At 35.6% G+C, this 23,136-nt stretch overlaps 1 protein-coding gene across 2 annotated transcripts; it reads left to right on the top strand.

Annotated features, from left to right (window-relative positions):
- The first annotated feature begins 2,518 nt into the window (after window positions 1-2,518).
- Window positions 2,519-22,018, top strand: LOC129566809 (ATP-binding cassette sub-family G member 4). Of its 2 annotated transcripts, XM_055443062.1 has the most exons (13): window positions 2,541-2,615; window positions 2,933-3,019; window positions 3,086-3,784; window positions 4,250-5,109; window positions 12,353-12,483; window positions 16,517-16,588; window positions 16,668-16,713; window positions 17,818-18,010; window positions 18,301-18,949; window positions 19,370-19,533; window positions 19,674-19,842; window positions 19,993-20,093; window positions 20,248-22,018. In XM_055443062.1, exons 4-13 carry the CDS (start codon window positions 5,057-5,059, stop codon window positions 20,746-20,748), a joined length of 2,079 nt encoding a protein of 692 aa, XP_055299037.1. In that variant the 5' UTR covers window positions 2,541-2,615; window positions 2,933-3,019; window positions 3,086-3,784; window positions 4,250-5,056; the 3' UTR covers window positions 20,749-22,018. The 2 variants fall into 2 exon arrangements, with proteins under 2 accessions (XP_055299038.1, XP_055299037.1); XM_055443063.1 differs by lacking the exon at window positions 2,933-3,019 and having other exon boundaries at window positions 2,519-2,615.
- Window positions 22,019-23,136: the final 1,118 nt, after the last annotated feature.

The raw sequence follows: 23,136 nt of genomic DNA, 5'->3' as shown, positions 1-23,136 counted from the left end.
CAATTAATTCGAAATACAAGTCTATGTACGCATTTGCATGGTGTGCATTTTTCTTGGCCGCACACGCGACAAACACGTATTTTGCGTTGTGTCGATTTATCAGCAATTTTTTTATTTCTTATATTTCCACTGATTCCAACAGAAAATGAACCCATTCAAAAGTGTTTCTAGTGGACAACGTAAGCGCAAGTCGAAATCCGCAAAGGTAGAAGTTAAGCAAGAGCCTGGTATTAAGGAAGAGCCCAACGATGGTGACGAAGTCATGAACATACCACGGCCAAGAGTTGTGGGAAGATATCGTGCCAATTATGAAGGAACGTTCGACTTTGGCTATGACTTTGATGAGGTAAAGGATGAAATCAAATGTGAAGGAGGAGGGATGGGCGAGGAAAGGGACTCGTCACCATGTGAACGATCGAATGAAAGCGACACCGCCAATAATGACGACAAAGAAGAGCCTATGGGTGATGCAATTGATGTGCAACAATCGCAACCAGTCGGCAGCCAGAAGAAACAGAATGGAAGCTCAAATCGACGAAACAAACGAACGATTCCCAGGAATCAAGCGGTCAAAAAGCAAAAGAAGCACAAATGTCATGTGTGCAATTATTTGGCAAGTGAAAACTCTAACCTCAAAGTACACTTGCGAACTCACACTGGAGAGAAGCCGTATCAGTGTGATGTATGTTTGAAGTTCTTTGCACGAAAATTTAATCTGAACAGTCATAAGAAAACGCATGGCCGATTCCGTTGTTCAAAATGTAGCCAAGGATTTGAGCAAGAATCAGTCAAGATCGACCACGAAGTGTTATGCAATCCCCAGCAATTCGAATGCGATATTTGTAGATACAGAGCAATGCACAAATCAAATTTGGCAAGACATATGCGGATCCACACAGAAGAAAAGCCGTTCGAGTGCTCAATTTGTTCCAAGTCGTTCGCAAGAAACGCTGTTCTCCGAAGCCATTCAATGACTCACATCGATGAACTGCCGAATGCTTGTTCGAAATGTGGCCAAAGATTCGCCACACCAGGTGATAAGCAAACACACGAAACGCATTGCCAACGAAGTCTTTTCGCATGTAATGTGTGTCATTACAGAACTGGTCACAAGACTTGTTTCAAGCGGCACATGCAATCAATGCACGGAGCTGAAAAATCGTTTGAATGTGAAATTTGCAGCATAAAATTCGTTGATCAGATGAAACTAAATCGGCATTTAGCAAATGCACATAGTGATCAGTTCTCGTTTGGATGCTCCAAGTGCTTTGGAGGATACGCAACCGAAGATGAAAAAATGGCGCATGAAGAAAGCTGTCGTTACCGTCAATACGAATGCCATTTGTGTGAAGGGAAAAATTGTCGGGACAAACAAAAATTGAAGACTCACATGCGAAAAGATCACACCGGAGAGAGGTTTCAATGCAACGTATGTGCAGCAAGCTTTGCATGTAAAAGTGATATCAATCAACACATCAAAAGAGTTCACCGTTTGAAGAAGAAATAAATTACTAATTCCATGGATTTTTATTACCGTAGTTAAGTTTGACTTCAATTTAAATTGAAAATATTTGTCATAATTCATTTGAATAAATACATTGATTGAATTCATAATTTCATGCAATCATTTTGAAAAACCGTTTAATGTTATCTAACACATTCATGAATTTAACTCAAGGTTTTTTTTTCACTTTTGAATGAATTTTTTTTTCTAAACATACTTTGCAGATATTTTTTCAATCCACGGAAGAAACTAGTGATTTTCAGAAAATATGTTACATCAACACAATTCTGCGTTCTAATTGCGTTTATATGTTTTTACGGCATTTTTTCAGCTTCGAAATTTGAAACTATCATTGCCGAAAATATTGTTGATTCTTTGGAATTCGTATTAATAAATAGGCATTAGAATGTCGTACAATCGTACCCTTTAATGAAAAAAATCTCCTGGTACTTCTTTGTCAGATGTTAAATATCAAGAGCCACCATAATATAATCAATATCATTTGGTCATGCCGTCATATAAAAAAATCTTGTTTAAAAAGTATATCCTATGAAAGCGTTAAGTAAAAGCAACTATTAACATCGATTCAATTGCATGCAATACTGAAATTCAAATGTCTAAGCAACAAGCAAATTCGTTTTATGTTTCTAGTTAAGTGTTATCAAAATCGGAAAGGTGCTAACTCATCATTTTGAAGCGTACATATGTTTAAAATAGTTAAACATTGAAAATAGTCGTTTTTTTCTATTTCATCGCAAGTTATGCTATATATCAAAGCTTATTCAAATGAACGATCAAGTCGGGCTGTACAGAATACACAACCCGCTCCACAACTTGGCGAACTCTTGCGCATTCCCATTAACGAACATCGTTGCAAAGCAGTGTATTGTATATGCAGTATGCACACAACGCGTTTACGTTGTAGATATTGGCGAATATGATGGCACAGTAGTCATTGTAGCAAACTCGTACGATTTAAATGATTTGTAACCCGACTTAATCGTCCATTTGAGTAGTACACTCAGTGCAATCAACACGTCATGTAATCGAACAAAATGATTCATTTAAGTGGGCGTATTCATAGTGATTTTGGATGCAGTTTCAATCTATGGTATGGTTTTTTTTGTCAACAATTTTTTCTTATCCCAGATGCAACATAAATATGTCGTAGTTATCAATCTATTGTACGTAGGGTTTTCATATAACTCGGGATACATTTATAAAAGCTGTTATGCGTATCAATATATCCCACGCAAATCAAGTTTAATTATTAATCTAAACAATTAATCCGCATGGGATCTTCTGGCTCATGCACAGGTTCAATAGATATATACCGAGTTACCCTAAACCCAACAAACAATAAAGATAATTTCGATATATTTGCGCTGCATCTTTAACACGAACTAATTTTCTATAACAAAATAATAGCGCTTGTTGTCGAAAATATTCTGCATCGAGAACGCATCATGAAATAGGTGTCGAAGGGCATTCCGGAGGTAAGAATTTTTCAAAACGGTAAGTACACCTTGTGTATTTTCATTTATTTGTTAATTTACTGAATTGTTTTGTATTCGATTACAGAATTCAGAATTCGAACAATCATGTTTTCGCAATGTCTTGACATTCTGAAGAAAGCAGAACAACCAGGGAGAAACGGAAGAAATACATACAACAAAAATAATATGAAAATTCCAAGGGATTGATACATGAAGCGAGTCTAGTTTTCGATCATTTTTTCCTCGGAATTAATTAAAACCAACATCAGAAAACTACACCTACGAAGAGAAAGAAAAAAAACAACAACCAATTGCCATCAAAAATCAATCAGATACTCAGCAAACTAACCGATAAGATTTGAAGCAAAAGACGTAGCCCACTTGAAACCAAATCGTTTTGATAAAAAGAAATAAATCATGACAAAAACATGAAGTCTTCGGAACAAACCAATTGTAAATTACGTTAGTAATAAAATAAAAAAGTATGTGTAAAGTGTTAGTTCTAAAGAAAAATGGTAGATAAAATAAATTTTAAAAGCAAAAAATTTAAATAAAAACAAAAAATAATAGGCATAAACATTGAAGAAAAAAAACACAATGCTCTTTTTTCCCAGCGTTCATTTTTTGCATAAGAACTTCGTTGCAGGTGAAAAAAAAATGTCAGTCATCCAATCAGCCAGTCAATTAAAAAGTAATTGCAGATGAAAATGAATGTACATAATACTGGCTTGATCATTATTATAAATTCAGAATGATGTTGAAATCTCTCAGCGTTTGTCTCTGGGTAAGTTGTTTTTTTCTTCTGCATTTGTTCGTCGTATAAAGTAAGACGGCGGCTGCGTGTGCGAATCTAAATGAGCACATTGCAAAAACAAACGTAACGAAATGAGTCGCATACGCTCGCTTACCGCAACGGCTTAATCGAAAAAAAATCGTAAGGCAGTGCGACACCGCGCGCGCCACACGCTCAACTCTTCACACAGCACAATAGAAATATGGATAGAGCCATACGTTAACTAAACAGTACCAAGTGTAAAATTTATATTGTTGTCGTTGTTGTTCAAGTGAGTGCTGTGTCTCTGTTTCGCTTTAGTTTGGCGCTACTCTATCGTATTAACGCTACCATAATTCAATATTATATCTCTCTTGTGTTGATCGTTTTGCGTGCTCCTTCTTACGGTGTGCGGTGTCGTTTCATTGTGTATCTATGGTTTCATATATAGTTTTTTTTTGTTGCTTTTCATTCTAGAGTGTGTTGGGGAAATCGACGACATTTACTCTGCGAATCAAAACGCCGAGCTAGTTAGTTGTTGTCGGACTTTTGCTCAATGTGGACTGGTTGTGACAAAAAGGATGGGTGATTTATAGAAAAAAAAACTACACAGTGATAGAAACCAACAACTGTGTATGTAAGAATATAGAAATATAAACAAATCTTAGAGCAACGAAGCAACTGTGAAATATTTCATTGACATTGCTCAATACAACGTGCTGAAATAGTTTTGCACAAATTCAAACCCGGAGATAAATAGAAACGAGCATTTTCACGGAATTTCAAACAATTTTCGAAGAAAAAAATATTTTTATTTGTAGTATACGAGGAAAAGAGAAGGAAAAAAGCTAAAAGAGCATAAAAAAGAAGAAAGAATTGGTTTTTTGGAATCAAAGAAAAAAAATTCATTGAATTATAATGAACAAAGTGTCAATGTGTCCACACTGTCGAGTTTAGTATCCACAAAATAGAGTCGCGTGTGTGTTGTATATAAGTTTTGTCCTCTAGAAAAAAGAATACCATTTACATATATCTCTATCGCCAAAGAGCAGCGTGAATCTATCGTGAAGAAGTGAACGAACAACAACAACAACAAATAAATTATCAAAGTGCCTTCGCATTTGCGTACGCGTTTGTACGTCACGTCTGATATCTATTCGTCATTGATGTAAATGACATTAGTGTTAATTTCCTAAGGAAATTAATGTGATTATACTCCGCGTTTTTTTTTTTGGTACAAATTCGAATTTATCGCACATTTTTTTCTCATTCGATACGTGCTCAATGTTCAAAAACATGGATTTAGACAGTGACTATATATTGAATAATAATAACAAGTAAGTAATTTTTCGATAGAATTACAGGTTTCGATCGTTCAATGATTGGGGTTTTTTTCTCTTCTTTTTCTTCGAATTGAACCGAAATAACTATCTGGTTTTGTCGGAAATGAGAGGAAGAAAACCACCGTCATTCTACGCATAAATCCCGATTAAAATATTCAATTTCGAATGGCTTTATTGCTTTGTTCATCCGTCGTCGTCGTCTTCGTCGTCGTCGTCGTCGTCGTCGTCGTCGTCTTCGTCTTCGCCGTGTGATATGGCTGAACAACTTAAAGGCATAGATGGAATACAAAATGAGCTGAATTCTTGACGACAGCATACAAACTTCCATCCCATTGAGGTCATTAAAAAAATCACAATTTACGTGCCGGTTTCTGTTATTTTTTGTTTGTTTGTTTGTATATGTGTTGTTCTCCCCTTTTCGTCTCTCGCCTCACTCACATTTATTTTCATCGCCACTTAATCGTTACTCTGGTGCGCCGATGTGAAACCAAGCTATTCAAGACTGTCACCAAACAACTTTAACACGAGCGCACGATCCAGTCAGTGCGAATAAAAAAAGTAGCAACATACATTTGTCTGCAATCACACCAGCCAAATGTATCATTACTTGTTACTTGAATAAAATCGAAACGGTCGTAATTGAAAACTGGTTGAAAGGTATTTCAACATTTGCAACACAACGCCGAGGCAAAGTGCAGCGCACAAAGCAAAGTAAAGCAAAGTAAAGCAAAACAGTACACATCAATATCAGATGGCAGATACATTTCGGAGAGGCGCTTTTTTCCATGATTAAATCTAGGTCATTTTCCATTGGAATTTAATCTTCTACTGATAATTCACATTCGAGACCATTCCTTCAACATTCTCGAACGATCAATCTTACCCATCGAATTTGGATCATATTTCAACAAAACCATTGCATAGTTACAAGTCAAACAACTTTTGGCCGACTTGAACGAGAGCCATTTGTGACGTTATTTGTACACCGCAAATATACGCACATACCGATCGATACGTATGATATACACAGAAAGAAGAAAAAAATGTAGTTTGCTCAAACTATACGCTCTCAAATTAGATAAGGCAAGAGCAACTTTATTTTTTCGAGACAGAAAAAAAAACTTGTTAATTTGCTGTTGTTGGTTTAGGTAAATAGAGACGGCTGGAGACGAGGAAAGAATAAAAAAAAATCACAGCAAAATATTGTCAATGCACGAGTGCGCGCAAACACATGTGTGTGAAACGAGTCATAGTTTCTAGCTGCTCGGACTTGATTTTAGAATTTCTAACTAGAATTATTGAAATCAATCCATAATTATATTAATTTATCGAATAGCGTTGTTGCGCTTACTTCATTTCAAACGACATAAAGTGATTAGACTAGCAGAATAAAGAAACAGAAGAAAAATCGCAAGCCTTTGACACAGATTTCTCCTGTACGACAGATATGCGTACATGCACACAACAATCCCGATAATCTTTGACTCTTTTAATCTAAATAGAGTCATACGCTGATATCATCCACACAGGGAGAATTTGCAAATACCAAAACATACTGTTCATCGCACACACAATACACAATTAGTCAATCGCACAATAATAATGATAAAATGGCAGCAGTAACAAATGGAGAAAAAAAATGAAGAAAGTCATTTGATGAACTCGTGCCGATTCCAATGACTTTTCAAATTCACACAAACCGTGAAAATCGTTCGAGCGAAACAACAAATAACCCAAACCGATCGCACGCTCGCTACGCCACACACAATGAATCGCAATTACACAGTAAATCATAGCAAAAATGTCAATATTTCAACATATTTTCAATTGCAAACAACGAGTAATGAAAATAAAAACTAAATGAGATTTAAATGACGCCATACGCTAGCGGCATGATCAGCACCAGCAGTTTTTTCTCGATCAATCGATTTGAAAAGGAAAAAAAAAACAATCTAAACTGATCGATTAGTAATGCTGCAGTGTCAGAGAATGTCAAAAGATTAACACATGAGCTGAGTGAACATGTGCAGCTGTGTTGCTAGAGAAGTCAACGAATTGTATGACTTTCACACAACTATGAAGCAGGCGATAGAAATCTTGATCTTTCTCTCATATCTCTCATCTCGCTTCATTCATCTCATCTCGCTCTATCTGTCTGCTCTTTTTAAATCTTGATCTCTCTCTCTCTCTCTGTCGTCGTATTGAACGTCGCCGCTTCCTTGATCTGCACCACTATTTTGTCACATTTTCAAGCAAAATTAGCTTTTAATTTGCTCTTTCCTACTCTTCGATGCGGCGCCTTGAATAAAATAGAGAAAAAAAAAGTTGATACGACGCTCGTTTACGTCGCCTCTAAACAGAAACAACGCAAAAGGTTTCTCCCAAGTACAATGATAAGTTTTGCACGCTGATGCTCCGAAGTGAACGAATGAAACAAAAAAAAAATCGAATTTCATTGAAATATTCCAGTCAAAATAAAATAATTACACGAGCAAACGGAACGCATCGCTAACATAAAACCAATACACGATTGGAAAAAAAATCGATGGCAAGAATTAATTGGTAAATATTGAGTATATATACTGAAGGTCACCCAATCGAATATATGTAGCTCGTGCCCAGCCACAAGCATATTCTTTGCACATTGAATAAATTACAAACTGAAAAAAAAAATCGTACAAAAGAAACAATGATCATAAATAGCATTCGGAAGCGCAAATGATAGCACTTTTTTTTCGATCGACAAATGCTTACTTTTCAATTGACTACGAGCAGCATTCATGGAAATGGGCTACTTTTGACAATTTAAGGAATGATATTGCACATATTGATGTGTCTAAGTTTCCGCAATGAATGTTCATGCTGCTGTTTTTTTTTTCTTCGTATATTTAATAATGATGGTGATGATGATGATGATCAAGCATTTATTATGCTCAACACACTTCCTTCCACATTTGTATCTCTTTGCCAATGAATTCGATCTTCGTCACGCAGGAAACTATGACTTTTGATTATTTAATAATTTATTCCGAATTTTATACCAACAAATGGAAATGTTTACGATTTTAGCCGTTGTGAATCTTCGCGATCTAACTATAAAAAAAATTGATAATGCACGTCTTCGTTAGTTAGTAGTCGATCGAATAGAAAATATGTATGAGCAGCATCAAGATAAAATAGCATTGACTCTAAAATTAGAAAGCGTTTGCTTGATGCACGGCTTTATTCGATGCGGCTTTGAATGAGAAACAAATGCCTGAATGGAACTAGTTGCAATTGGCAAGCGTCATAAAAACGGCAAAATAATGAATTTTTGACGTCAACAATACATAATTTGTGCATAGCCACAGTAATAGAAAAACTAGCCATAGCAACAATTGTGTAACAAAACCAAGCTATAAGGGAGCGTTAATCAGAGAAAATGCGAGAAAAAAAATCTTTTTTTTTTTCTTCAGCCACAAAGCAAGTTAAGTACGAAATTTTATTTTCTTTTGTGATGCTTACGCTTCATAATGATCGTCAGTTGAAAGCGAATGCTTTTCAGATTTTAAATAAAATTTCTCTTTTGTGGTTTTTGCCTTTTGAATCATAAAGCACTGGATTTCGCTGTAAATCATGAGCTGAAATCGTGGTAATGCGCTGAAATGGCATGGAATAGTTTCAACAAACACCTGGTCAGATTTGATTCATTCAAATCAGTCGGTGAGGCGAACGCACCACAGCGATTGAGCAAATGTAATGAAGCAACAAGTATTTTTTTTTAATGGGTTCGCACTGAAAATCCATCGTGCCGATTTGCTGGAGTGGGACATGCGAGAGATATGCAAAGAAAAAGAAGTACAAATCAAAACAAATCGAATCGAAAAAAAAAGAATTATTAAATTGTACGATGTTTCTAACCTTGACTCAAAAAAATGCACATTAACACGGCACAACCGCAGCCAAGCGTTCAAAATTGAAAATTCCGACTGAAGGAATGAAAAAAAAAAACGGCAGTGTTTTAACATTCAACTTTGATAGTGAATTAGGGACAACTCGATGCATATTCAAACGATGACAGACCACAAATTAATGTCATTTGATTATAGAAAATTGGAGCAAAGCAGAACGAAAAAAAAAACAAACAAACAAATAAGATTCATACAAATACTTGTCTTATCATTTCTTGCATATACTTTTTTCTCTCGTCCGTTTCTTATTTGCTGCCAATTTTTCTGCATTTTCATTGTATTCTACGCGTGATTTCAGTCATTTCAGCAATAATATTCAACGTTAAAAACATGGCCAGCAAAGGTTATTCTAAAGCGAATGAGTTGTTATTTTGAAGAGAAAAACGTATATTTTAATGTGGGTCAATCGACCATTTTTGGTACTATATGTGTTGCTGTGTGTGACGTTGATGATAATAAAAGTTCATATTTTGCTGTACGATGGAAAATGTGTGGTCTCAAGTGCAAATAATACGCCGCTTGAAATGCGTTGACACAAACAAACACATAAAATGACGTGTACGCGGTCCGATGATATTGAGCAACACAGAAAAATTATAACAGAATTTTATTTTTTTCTGAACAAAGTCTACAATGTGATTATTTACTTCTATTCCGCTGTGGCCCCTCTGTTGTCGCACCAATAAACGGATAGCGTATTTGCTGTGTAAGTGTGCTCGGTAGCACAGTTGAGGTTGAACAAAATCCAGAATTGTTGCGGTCAGTGCGTTAAATGGCAGTCATAAAAATTATATCAATGAAATTGTCGATGGTGTCGAAAATAACAGCCCGTACCCGATTAGGAAGTGCGAATTCACCGCAATTGATCAAAGTTCAGTTAGTTTTTTTTTTCTGTAGGCCTCGAAAGTGTTGATAAAAATGCAATGCAAGAAAAAGAGAACAGGCATTTTGCCCGGCCGAACGGGCTTCCGTCTCTTATCTTAATCCAAACGAACTTGGGTGCAGCATGTACCAGAAGTCAATGAAATAGACACTCAATGCCTGAGTCTGACTCGATGAGTCGGTTTCGCACATGTTTCAATGATAGTTGTGTGAATGAAATCGTTTCAAATTGATTGATAAGCCTGTAAACATGTTGTTGACTAATTTAGATTAACGCTTCACACTGGTTGCGTCACAGCTATCGAAGAACTCTGATCTAGATCAAAATGTATCGATTGGACAATGAATGTGCGCTTCAATAAAATGGAGAGAAAAAAGTGTGCATATTGAACGGGCCGGCATTAATTAGTAATCGACTTGGGACGAATGACACCCGTTACCTCGAACCGAATGCGTACAAACATCAACTTTGGACTGTGTTACGTGCACCGAATAATTACAATAGCTCACGTTATCAATACCAATCTAGCTTGTCAGTTTTTTTTTCTTTCTTTCTTTATAGCACCGACTAAGCTCCACGTTTTTTTCTCTTCACGCCGTAATTACTGTTACTAAATGAAATCATATCGTGATAGAGAGAAAGAGAGAGAGAGAGAGAGAGAGAGAGAGAGAACAAAAAACGTGGCGGTCATAAATTCAATTGAAACAATCAAATGGTGTTTATCATCGAAAAACATAATTTCAATTAGTTTCTATGCCCCTTTCAACATTCCAGTGATAAAGAGAACATTACCACATATCAACCGATTAGGAAACAATACAAAAAAAAAACACACACACAAAGTGATGTGGTGTAAAATAGTCGCGGTGCTAAAGTGTTAAGAACGCTTAGCGCAAGCAAATTCAATTATAAATAATACATTATAATGGTGTACTAAAACTCTAGCTATGGCCACGCCATAACGTACAAACTATCATTCGTATTTCAGTTAGAAACACGCATTCATACACACACAAATGCACACCGAGAGATTACAATTACGATTGAGAAAACTAAAACGGAAAGTTTTTTAGTGTTCACCGCATGTTCGTGCACGAGATTGCCGAACGAACGACATCGTCGGCAATAATAACAACGCACTGAATACGATACAAATGCCGAGCATTGCGTAAATACTCGTAAAAATCTCATTACATTCCGCTGCCACAACAAAGCAATAACAAAGAGATTTTGAACGAAGCATTGTAAACGCAGCACACGTTCCGAAGCCAATGCAATACACAGACCGTTCTGAATGCTGCTGCTGCTATTGCTGCTGTATACAAAATTGTGCAGATTCACTTTGTTTGCACGAACGTGACTATATATACATCGGTATGTGTCATAGCGATGTGTGTTTGTATAGATCATGCACACACTATCAAAAGAAGAGAAGTGTTCAATGCAATTCACAAACACAATGGCACAACGGAGCGATGAAATGAACATACACATACTGGAAACAGCTGTGTGATGGTATACATTCATTGCGCTATTGCTCAATTGGCATTGTATTCGTTTCACTATTTGCTCACAAACATTGTTTTCGAACAAATCGAAAATGAACACAGGCGTCGAGTGGAGTTTACCGAGTTGTTGCCGTATGTAATATGGTTTAGTATGAATTTAGGCAGGCAGCAGTTAACAAAGGCTGTCCGATCCTCTCTCTGTCGCTCGGTTGAGTTTTCTTCAATTTTTTATTTCGTTCGTTCCCAATTTTTATATTTTTGAATTTTTTTTCGTAAAGGCAAAAGTCCTTTGTTGTTGTGTTTCAGTTTTGCATATTTTTTATTTCACTTTCGTTTCGATTTTGTTCGGCGTTTTTCGAAACAAATTACGTATCGATTTGAACTACGAGTGAACTAGAATTACGCCGTTTTTTGTTTGTCTCTTACGCTATAAACGATTTACTAAATAGAAGAAGAAGAAAAAAACAGAACGCGTTTCCTTTGTTTGTCAGTGACAGAAACACAAAGAGCCAAAGGCCAAACCGACACGACCCAATATATCAACATACACACTGATAAGGGGACATACATTTTTTTTTTATCGAACTGCAATTCATGTTGATCGCACTGTGAATGAGATCAAATATTCAAATGTGCCTTTAGTTAGAAGTGCGCGTGATATGAGCACTTTTTTCAATCATCGAGACGATTTTAAAAGTGATTTCGCGACATTTATGCGCAAATTCTAACAGCAAAGCCAACAGAAATAGACGAAAATTCGTGAGGAAAGAAAAAAAAACAAAGCAATAAAAGCCATCGAAGTGGAAATTTTGTTTTGAAACAACAAAAAAAGCATCTAAAAATAGCCGCAAAATGGTTGAAGGCGATTGCGTTAATGATAATTTAATTGATGATAGGAAAAGCGGTGCAATCAAATTGCAGATTGTTCCAGCACAACCGAAGACACTATCACATCTGCCATCACGGCCGCCCGTCGATTTAGCATTCCATGACTTGGTGTACAGCGTGCGCGAGGGACGACGAAATCGTAAGTATCAGTTTTTTCTATCGTTTATTATTTGTTTGCTTCATTTTTCAAATTTGAAAATGTCATTGACCGAATGCACACACTACATCGACTGCAATTTTTGAGGTCAACGGTTTCCACAATCGCGAATGAACATTTCACGCTTCCGATTTCTATTCCAATTGTGTATGTGAAATAATCAAAAGGCAAATTCAGCACCAAACTGTCTCAGCACATCATCTATTTTAATTGAAGCCCATTCGATGTTTATCTGCATTGAATCTATTGATTTTTTTTAATCTCTAATCGCGAAAAATAACAACTTTAAAGTGGCAACAGCAGTAACAAAAACAACAATAAGTGCTCAAGTGATAAGGGCTCGATTGTATGGTGTATTGTTTAAATTCACATCGTTTCAATATTGATTTACAATCATCATCAATTTTATTTTTCTGTGATTTATAATCCCGGAGCTATTCAGCGGCTGTTTGAATGGAATTCGTTGGAATGGTAAATCAAAAAAAAACACGTTTCCGTAATACGCAATTAAATCTCATGAATAGTCGTGCTTCATGTGGGAAATAATCAAGATTATTACGCGCTTTGTTGCCACATTGTGGCAATGCCACAAACATATTTCGCAGAATATTTTTTTGGCGACTAGAACATTAGCCATCCACATTTGATGTAGTCCAAAAAAAAATGGCCGAAAAATTAAAGCAAATTACCACATAATCTGAAAAAAGCACATTCATAAAGCGGTCAATTCGACACGTTTAACTGGACAAGTTCATAAAACGAAACTTGCTTAGGTCACCTGGAAAAAAACCAGCCGAGTTGTCGAATTTTTTTGTTGCTTCTTTCATTCGTTTGTACAAATAAAACACAATTTTATTCATTACATTTTTTTTCGTTTGCTTCGAAATCGACACGAAACCAAGCAATTGAAAAAAAGAAGTTTCTGATTTTTATTATTTAATTGTAGTTGTTGCTTTTTTTTCGCTGTAATTGTGGCTGTTGTTATAGTGCGAGACTCACTAAATTGAAATCAGTCAGGCAAACAGCGATGATTTGTCGAACGATTCAGGCGCGATGATGATTTTCCAAAGCGATAAAATCAGTATTTATAAATAATTAGATAGAAAATGAATGCGATGAAGGCGTCCGCCCCGTTCGTTCATCCATTTGTGGGCGAAGTGAACGGTGTTATCGGAATGGATACAGCAATTATTTCCATCGGATCGGTTTCGATGCAAATTGGAATTGTTTTCTTCTTTTTCAATTGAACGTTCATAAAAAAGCTGGTATTTCCATAGAGATAGGTATTTATACGGGGACAGCAAAGGTCATACAATTAAATATGAACTTTTTTCGTGGCATAAATCGAACGGTTGTTTACGAAAAAAAAAATACGCTGCAAATTGAATGCATTCACCACATTGATCATCTGGTTATTCGAAAATTCCATTCTTACTAACGTAGTGATTTTATAGTCACCATATATAAACCTGTTTCACTCTTTATTTTATTTTTTTTTTTGCTCAAATTGTGGACTTTTTCATAGCCATAAATCGAAAAACCAAAACCCATTTCGCCAGTCTGAAAGTCAAACGAGAAAAGAAACACAAAAAAAGTAATGCCAAAAACACACACACCGCATTTAAAACAAAATATAAAAATATATATATATATATTGTTGTGGCAAAAATTAATCGTATGCAAACATATGTATTAAATGATATAGACCTTGATCTGTACCTTCGTGCCAGTGTGGATGTGTGAGCGTGAGCTTTGAAACAAGTTTTTCGCTTCATTATCAGTGAGTTGTGTATGCATTATTCGGCACGGAATAATGAGGCATTGTGTGCGGAGTGAAGAGAGATCAAGAGGACAAAGACGGAGCAAGAATATCGAAATGCTAGCAAGAAACATAACAAAAACACCGCAATACCCATCGTCATAAAGTCACACCGCTTACGTGTGCAAATCACCGCGACACGGGCAATAACAGCGGAAGCGAGAAAAAACTTGATGATATTTTCCGCATTTAATGTGCGATCTGCGATTTAGATACAATCCATTAGTCTGCATTTCATTCGGGTGATGCAATTATCAGATGTTCTTTGGCTGCTTTGGAATCAATCGATACGAAAACTGGCTCGAGTCCAAACCGATTGGTTTAACCCAAGGAAAGTGAAAAAAAAAAACCTAAAAATGATTATTGAATCCTTTTAAAACTGGACAATTTGGCGAAAAAGGAGGCTCCAGATTAAGTTTTTTTTTCTCTCTCCGAACATGAAAAAGACTCCACCGATTCTACTCATTTGCAATTTAATCGTGATTGTTTGCTCTTCAATCATTATTTCGGTTGCTCTTCCCATGGCATGGAATTTGAAAGTCGAGGTGAATGCGTGCGTTGTCTTAATTTTTTATTGTTAGCATGGTGATGACAATGAATTCAGACGCCAAACGATTAGATCAAATTTGTTGACATTCATCATCTCTGCCTTTTCCCTTTCAACGAATCAGAAAAAAAGAGAGCCAAAAGCTGGTTTTTTCTTTAAAAAAATTCATGAATATCATCACAAGTTGAATATATATTTTAAGCTTGGTGAAATATTCCGCAAAAAAAAAATTGTTCGGTTTTTGTCAAATGACGTTGGTTCCATTCCGGTGGCCGGAATCATAGTTTCGTTTCCAGTTTTTCAGATCTTTCCCATCTGGTTTTCCAATTCCGCGTATATTTTTCGAGTTTGCATTTAGCGTCATGATTCATTTATTCTCCGCAACACAAAAGCGAGCAGGTTGACGTACTTTGTTTACTGCATGGTAATCAATGTTAATCTCCAAACACGATTGGAAACAATAAAACGTCAAGAGAAATATATCAGTTTATTAACATACGCATATCAAATGGCCGATGTCAACTGTCATTGTCATGCACAATGTTCCGGCGTGAAAATGGAATAACACAAACTCATGGTATTATCTCACAAAATGCATACAATTCGAATCGGTTTTTTTGTTTTTCCCTTGAAGTGTGTATATTCACACTGTGTTTTTTCCTTTTTCCAAGTAATTTTTTGCTCATTCATCCATCAACGCGGAGGCGAATTTTAAGTGTACACAATGTCAAAAGGGCAAAAGTCGAAAATGTTGATTCATTTGCCGTTCATGCAAATGAATAATCCACAATGATTCGTCGTAAAATTTACATGCTCTTTGTTCGCTGCGGTTTGTTTATGTGTGTGTGTGTGTGGAACAGTGTTAACCCTAGTGTGTAGTACACACAGTCGAAACAGAAAAAAAATCTCCCAGCAAGATAAGACACATACGGAATCCTCAAACAAAAAATACTCACTCACACACACATCGACGTATGCCAATGTACCAAAGTTCAATTGACGTAGTCACTCGTAATCACGTATGAGAGATATTGCACAAAAATCGAATTGAAAAATAATCATAGAGTGTGGACATTGGCCACTTGGAATTGCATACGATTTGACAAGTGATTTCGACATGCATACTCCAATTGATAAGCCCGTTTTCATTAAAATAACGACTAATTTACGGCTTTCAATGGCTTTATGATTAAAAGCTGATAATTCTCAATGAATTCAATTTAAACGATTTATGAATTGTTTCTTTTCTTTCGCCTAGAAACGATTAATTTAGACAAATTTGCCTGAATGTCGAATTTAGAACAAATCAATCGATGCCAATTGGATAAGAACATAAAGCACCTAGGTTCTTGTTAGGATTGATGAATGGTCACCACATTGTATTTCAGAATTGCCAAATCATTCGAAATTCTCCACTTTCTTTCTCATTTAAAAGTTCTGAATGGGATTTTTGATTTATTCCACCATTTACCAATATTTTTTCATCCTACATTTTTGCATTCCTCAAAAACTGTGGAGTTTCCACTTCAGTATGACTTGAATACGTTTTTTCAACTTGAATACTTGTTTCATATTCCATTTAGATCGCTGAGAACGTTTCTTTTCTCTCTCTCTCTCTGACTAATGCCTTCAATTCTTTTGTGTTACAGATGAAAAAGAAATCTTGAAAAAGATCAGCGGTCGATTCCGTTCGAAGGAGTTGACGGCAATTATGGGTCCAAGTAAGTAGACAAACACCAAATTGCTCTTAAAATAGCCAATTGAATCTTCAGATGCTAATGTAATTTTGCATGTTTGCAGGCGGAGCTGGAAAATCAACACTTTTGAACATTTTGTCGGGTTACAAGTGAGTATAAATTGGAAAATCTCTTGTGTTGTCATTGTTTTTTTTTATCACTTTCGCCAACATTGTTTCAAGTGTGCAATAATTTTGATGAAAAGTCAAACTGTCGCCGAAAAATGTCCACTGATGGTGCAATAAATCACAAGTGCCAAAAGTACAACTTTCAAGTTGCTTCGCAAAAAAAAAAAAGAAAACTGTAGTCGACGATGGAACACGAAATTGTGCGCTTTAAATGTAATGGAAACATAAATCATATACAATAACACCTTTTGCTCACGTGTTTGTACCGTAACTTAATATTTAGCTGTTTGTGTTGGTCACAACAACTTTTTTATCATATTTCTATTGAAAAGATACACAAAATAATGAAAAAAAAGTGTTGTGTATGGTAGATGTTGGCAAAAGTGTTTGCTTTGAGCAACACAAGACCTTGCCATCTTTTTGTATGAAACCAAATGTTTTTGTAGCTAGTTCACTAAACGCGTGCTTGCAAACTTATTAAAAAAGTATGTAATAGTTTAACGTAAATTACGCTATGATAAACTTAGAAATCGTGTACGGTTGAGTTGATTAAGAGAAGGAAAATAAAATACGCTTGCCGACAAATTATGATTATTGATATACATTTGAAACATTGTTGAAAACGCTGAATAACCCTGGAATTGAAAGCATTGTTTGGCATTTCGATGCTCATGATGAATCGACAAGAAACTGCACGACGATGAAAATGTTGAATAAATTTATCTCAATATCACGGAAGACAGTGACTCTGGCGCTTCCACTTCAACTCCATTGCTAAATTACGACTAAACCTTTGATATACGGCTGCTTTCGACCTTTTTCACACACACAAACAACGCAGTTTTTAATTGTTTGTTTGCGGATTTTTTTACTAGCCAAGTTTTCACGAACAATATGATTTCTTCGTTGGATTGCACGCTTGAACAATGAATGGAAAAAATTATACTATGATTTAAACTTTCTTCATTTTCGAAGAAATCTTCATTTGTTTACCCTTTTCGATTACGATAAGAAAATAACAATTGACTACTCGTTGCTACAATTGAAAAATTATATAACGCATCGATTCATTTCATCCGATTACAGATCGTCAAACATCAAAGATGGTACCATCAAAATGAACGGTCGTGATCGAAATATCAGCCAGTTCCGAAAACTTTCCGCTTACATCATGCAAGATAACCAACTACACGGAAATCTCACGGTTGAAGAAGCAATGACTGTTGCCGCCAACCTCAAACTGAGCGTTAAAGTGTCGAAAAGTGATAAAAATGTTGTGGTTAGTATGCGAAAAGAAACTGGTTTTCTATGATTTATATCATGTTCCATTGAAAACACAATTCGATTGGTTCAATGTTCAATTCAATGAATGAATCGGCTAACGGCAATATAAAATCATTGAAATAAGCTATTTCTCCCCTCAATATTCTAATCAATACCGGTGAATAATTGATGAAGAATATGGAAGATTGGTTGATTGCTGTTGTGTTTCCAATGGAAAAAATTGGTTTTCATATTACAATGAGGCTTCTTGAACCCTTTCTAATAATTTCCATTTTACTTTTTCAGATCGGTGAAATTTTGAACACATTGGGTTTGCAAGAGCACCGTCGCACATTGACACGCAATTTGTCCGGTGGACAGAAGAAGCGTCTTTCAATCGCTTTGGAATTGGTCAACAATCCACCGGTGATGTTTTTCGATGAGCCAACATCGGGTCTGGACAGTTCAACATGTTTCCAATGCATCAGCCTGTTGAAATTTTTGGCACGCGGTGGCCGAACAATCATCTGCACCATTCATCAGCCATCGGCTCGTTTGTTCGAAATGTTCGATCAATTGTACACATTGTCCGATGGTCAATGCGTTTATCAAGGAAACACCAAACAATTGGTGCCATTTTTGAGTACATTGAATTTGGAGTGCCCTAGTTATCACAATCCAGCTAGTTATATCATTGAAGTTGCCTGCGGCGAACACGGTGATCACACCAAAAAATTGATGAACGCCATTGAAAATGGACGCAAAGACATTCGCACCGAAACCGATTTTGCCAGTTTGAAGAGCCGTTTTGATATCGCCAAAGTACACAATTTGAAAGCGAATCTAGACAAAAACGTTGCCACCAATGTCACCGAGAAATTCACCGACAACCTAAACTCCAACGGTTCCAACTTATTGCAATCGACTATTAACGATATTGCCAAAGAAGACAAAAGTAAGCGGATATTTAGATTGAAGAAAGAGTTTTATTTTAGAGATATTTTTGATTAATCGAAAAGATTAATTAAAAAGAATCTATTTTAAAGAATGACAACCATTTTCTGGGTTATTTTGCCTTATTTCAACTTGACACGATTGTGACTTTTTTCAATAGATGGCGCTGTATGTGTCACATGTAAATACCATAGATAATCTATGAAAAACTTTGAACTTTCATTGATTTTGGGTTTTTTCAATAGATGGACTTATAAATTTCACGTACAAATATCATGAAAAGTTCAAATAGAGCAAAGCTGGTAGTCATTCTTTAAATTAAAAATTTTTGCCCTAAAAAGTTTAAAAAAGATTGAAAAAGATAGAAAACTTGAAAGAAATCTGCTAATTTTGGGCATTTTCACCTTTTTACCTTTTCTAGATACTGTTGCCATCCCAGTGGATAATGAAAAAGACATCGATGAAGTTAACTCGGCTCTACTCGGTGGAGACGAAATTAACTCGCCAGAACGCTATCCAACATCACAGTTCCGACAATTCTGGACAGTGCTCAAACGTACACTTTTATTCAGCAGACGTGATTGGGTACGGAAAAAAATGAAGAAAATTCCACTTTTATTGGCTTTACACAATTGGAAATGAAGTTGATTGATTTAAGAGACAAAAAGCGAAAAAAATACCAACTTAAAAAAACGTTATGGCTAATGAGTAAATTTTCATTCTAGACATTGATGTACCTTCGTTTATTTGCACACATTTTGGTCGGTTTCTTGATCGGAGCTCTCTATTACGACATTGGTAACGATGGTGGCAAAGTTTTGAGTAATTTAGGTTTCCTCTTCTTCAACATGTTGTTCTTGATGTACACTTCCATGACGATCACAATTCTATCATGTGAGTATTTGAAAATGGTTGATAAAAAAGTTCGATTTATATCATTTTGGACATGAAAGCGTAGAAAAATAAAAGTCATCTAATCTTTCACTATTCACATAACAATGCAATATTTAAACATCAAACTCACGGATATCTTCTACATTTCAGTCCCTCTTGAGATGCCTGTGCTGCTAAAAGAAAATTTCAATCGCTGGTATTCGTTGAAATCATATTACCTGGCAATCACTGTGTCTGATTTACCATTCCAGGTGAGTTCAATTACCGGAAAATATGTGCCGTCAAATCAGAAAAAAATGATCCATCCACCATCCAATATGATATTTTGATTTACGTGCTCAACACAATATATCCACTTCCCTCACATATGCACCTAATTTCAATGATTTTCTCCTTCCGTTTCAGTCGATATTCTGCGTGGTTTACGTGTCAATCGTATATTATTTCACATCGCAACCGCTGGAATGGAATCGATACTTTATGTTTTTGGCGGCGTGTCTGTTAATTTCGTTCGTGGCGCAGAGTGTTGGTTTGGTGGTGGGCGCTGCAATGAATGTACAAAATGGTGTTTTCTTGGCTCCAGTCATGTCCGTACCATTCCTGTTGTTCTCCGGTTTCTTCGTATCCTTCGATGCCATTCCAATCTACTTGCGCTGGATCACCTATCTGTCATACATCCGATATGGATTCGAAGGCACTGCATTGGCCACCTACTCGTTTGGTCGCGAAAAATTAAAGTGCCATCAAACGTATTGCCATTTCCGTTCGCCCGAAACCACATTACAGGAATTGGACATGCTTGATGCTAGCTTTACACTTGATATTGTTGCCTTAGTAGTAATTTTCGTGATTTTACGTGTATGCGCATACATTTTCTTGAGCTGGAAACTTCGCTCATCGCGATAGGGTCGACAAATGCCAGCCAAACCAAAATGCGATGTTACAACAACAACAAAAACGATGGAAAGGCCGATTTTTTTGTGTTTTTATGTAAAATGTAAAATTATTTTATTCTAAAAGTAGGTTAAGTAAGTGGAAAAAACACATAGACAATTCGTGTGTGTTTTTTTTTCTGGTGATTTTCGTTTTTCAATTGTATAAATGTGGGCACAACATGTTTTGCATTGCGCCAAAATCAATTTAGAGAGAATTTGAATGTAAAATGGTTGAATTTAATGAATATATGCTCAAAATTGGGAACTAATTTCAAATGTAAAGTTACCGCAATATCGAACGAATTTAACTCGGAACAACAACAACAACTATAGCAAATGAAATGAAGATATTTTCGATTTTCCAGCACACATACAAACAATGTCTGAAACTCTTGCCAAAATTCTTTTTCTACTCTGCCCCCATCTGTAAGCGACATTTATTTATATACACAGTAGAATAAAAAACAAAAGATTTCTAGACTTGCTAGAAAACAAAATGAAGAAGCAAGAACATGTTTTTTGATATTTACAAATGATAAATTATAATGACGTAAAAAAAAAATCGATGAACAATAAAATTTGGAAGACAACAAAGAACGGTTATTGTGGCCCAGTTTAATGAATGATATTCATGTTCAACACATAATTCTGTCCATTTTTTCCTCTTTTTCTAAACCTATACGATATGATATTGCCAACATTGACTCTATGGACTATATTTATATGCAGAAATGGCTAGGAAAATAACAACAACAATCAACCGCTTTTTGTATCGAGTCGACTCATATGTCAGTTGCTGGAATATAACCTTTGAATTAAAAAAAAAACTATCTAGTGCAATGGCGCAAGCGTTCAAGACCAAAATATGTGCTTTCTTTTTTCAAATGTTAGAAATGAAATGAAACAAATGAAAAAATTGAGTAAAAAAAATCAAAAATTGATTCGAATGATTGATATTTACACACATTCACACAATAAGAGAAATAAATGTAAAACGGTTCTAGGATATTTATACGATTTTATTCTATTTACGCAACAACAATAACAACAACAAAAAATACACGAATTTCTACTCTTTTTGTACGATTTAAATGGTGGCTTATTTGTTGTTCTTTCTCGTTTTTTTTTTTTAAGAAAACCAATTTGAGAAATCTTTTTGTCAATTCAAGGCACATTTGATCCGAACTAAAAAAAACAACAAATTTTTTCGATCAAAATAAAGTGAAATTATTTAAATGTAATTTGAAATGGATGTTTTTTTTTCTTTATTTATTTGCAAAACAAAGGTCATTTAGAACATTGTAAGTTTACAAGTGTAGCTTAACAAAACCCGTCCCATACCTGGTACATCTCCCCTATATTGTTCACCGATTTGATTCAGAATTCAAAGAAAAATAAAGGTGTTTACCAAAAATGTTCAAGGTTTGTGTCATAGCTACAATTTCGCATATTAAAAGCAAAGTGTGCAAAATTCGTACTGCGAATTGTAAGCACCTTTGGTCTGTGTTTATTGCGATGACGTTCTAACCTCACTGTCTTGACACTATAGCTTCGATGAATCATCGCTCTCTCGTCCATTTGCATGCAACCATTTATGGGTAATGTGAAATTCACACAAATATGTTGTGCAAAGCAATTTAAATTGTTTATGAATACACTCAAAAATAGCCATACACTTTGAACTGATTTGGGCCGGTGGTGACTGTACGTGCTAGAAAAAAGATGGCAGCCATTGTTACATTCATGTCAATATCAGTGACTTAATTGAACAGCGCGTCCAATGGGAAAACAATGACGAAAAATAGCAAAGTCCTCATTTCATTTTTTTTTTTTCTTTCTTCTTCATTTCATTGTTATTTCGAATCGAAATCAAACGACGTGTGTTTAGGCGAGCACAAGCACGAAAAGTCAAGCACAAGTTCAATTTTATTTGATTTGCAAATTGTCGAATTAAATTATTGACAAAACAAAATAAATGAGCGTTGAAAATGCAAAAATGCTCGGCGAGCTAAGACTCTCTCTTCAAAAAGCGCACTTTTCGTTCAAGTTTGCGGAAAGTTGTTTATTAGAGAGAAAAAAAAGAATGTGACCGCCCCGAGAATGGTAATGTAATTGAATTTTATGAATCGATTTTAATTGCTGTGGAAAATAAAAGGGAACGTATCTATTCGATGAATAGTATATTCACTTGCCACGATGGCTAATTACAAATGAACGACGACTTTGCAAATGCCCGTCAAATGGCACGAGCTGCGATTCGAAATTTTTATCACGTTCGCTATTTATAATCAGCAATTTTTTTTCTTCATTTTTATTAATTTTCTTAATTACATACTATTTTTCTACGCTGCTATGGGTC

Source organism: Sitodiplosis mosellana, unplaced genomic scaffold (assembly GCF_009176505.1).
Source record: "Sitodiplosis mosellana isolate CC-2019 unplaced genomic scaffold, AAFC_SMos_1.0 Smas_scaffold_5, whole genome shotgun sequence".
Taxonomy (NCBI): domain Eukaryota; kingdom Metazoa; phylum Arthropoda; class Insecta; order Diptera; family Cecidomyiidae; genus Sitodiplosis; species Sitodiplosis mosellana.
The sequence above is the reverse complement of the archived record's forward strand: the minus strand, read 5'-3'. Positions and strand labels throughout refer to the sequence as shown.

Coding starts and splice junctions, on each gene's coding strand:
- LOC129566809 (XM_055443063.1), top strand. CDS start 5,057: ATGTTCAAAAACATGGATTTAGACAGTGACTATATATTGAATAATAAT. Junction 12,484..16,516: donor GCGCGAGGGACGACGAAATC/GTAAGTATCAGT, acceptor TTTGTGTTACAG/ATGAAAAAGAAATCTTGAAA. Junction 16,714..17,817: donor AACATTTTGTCGGGTTACAA/GTGAGTATAAAT, acceptor ATCCGATTACAG/ATCGTCAAACATCAAAGATG.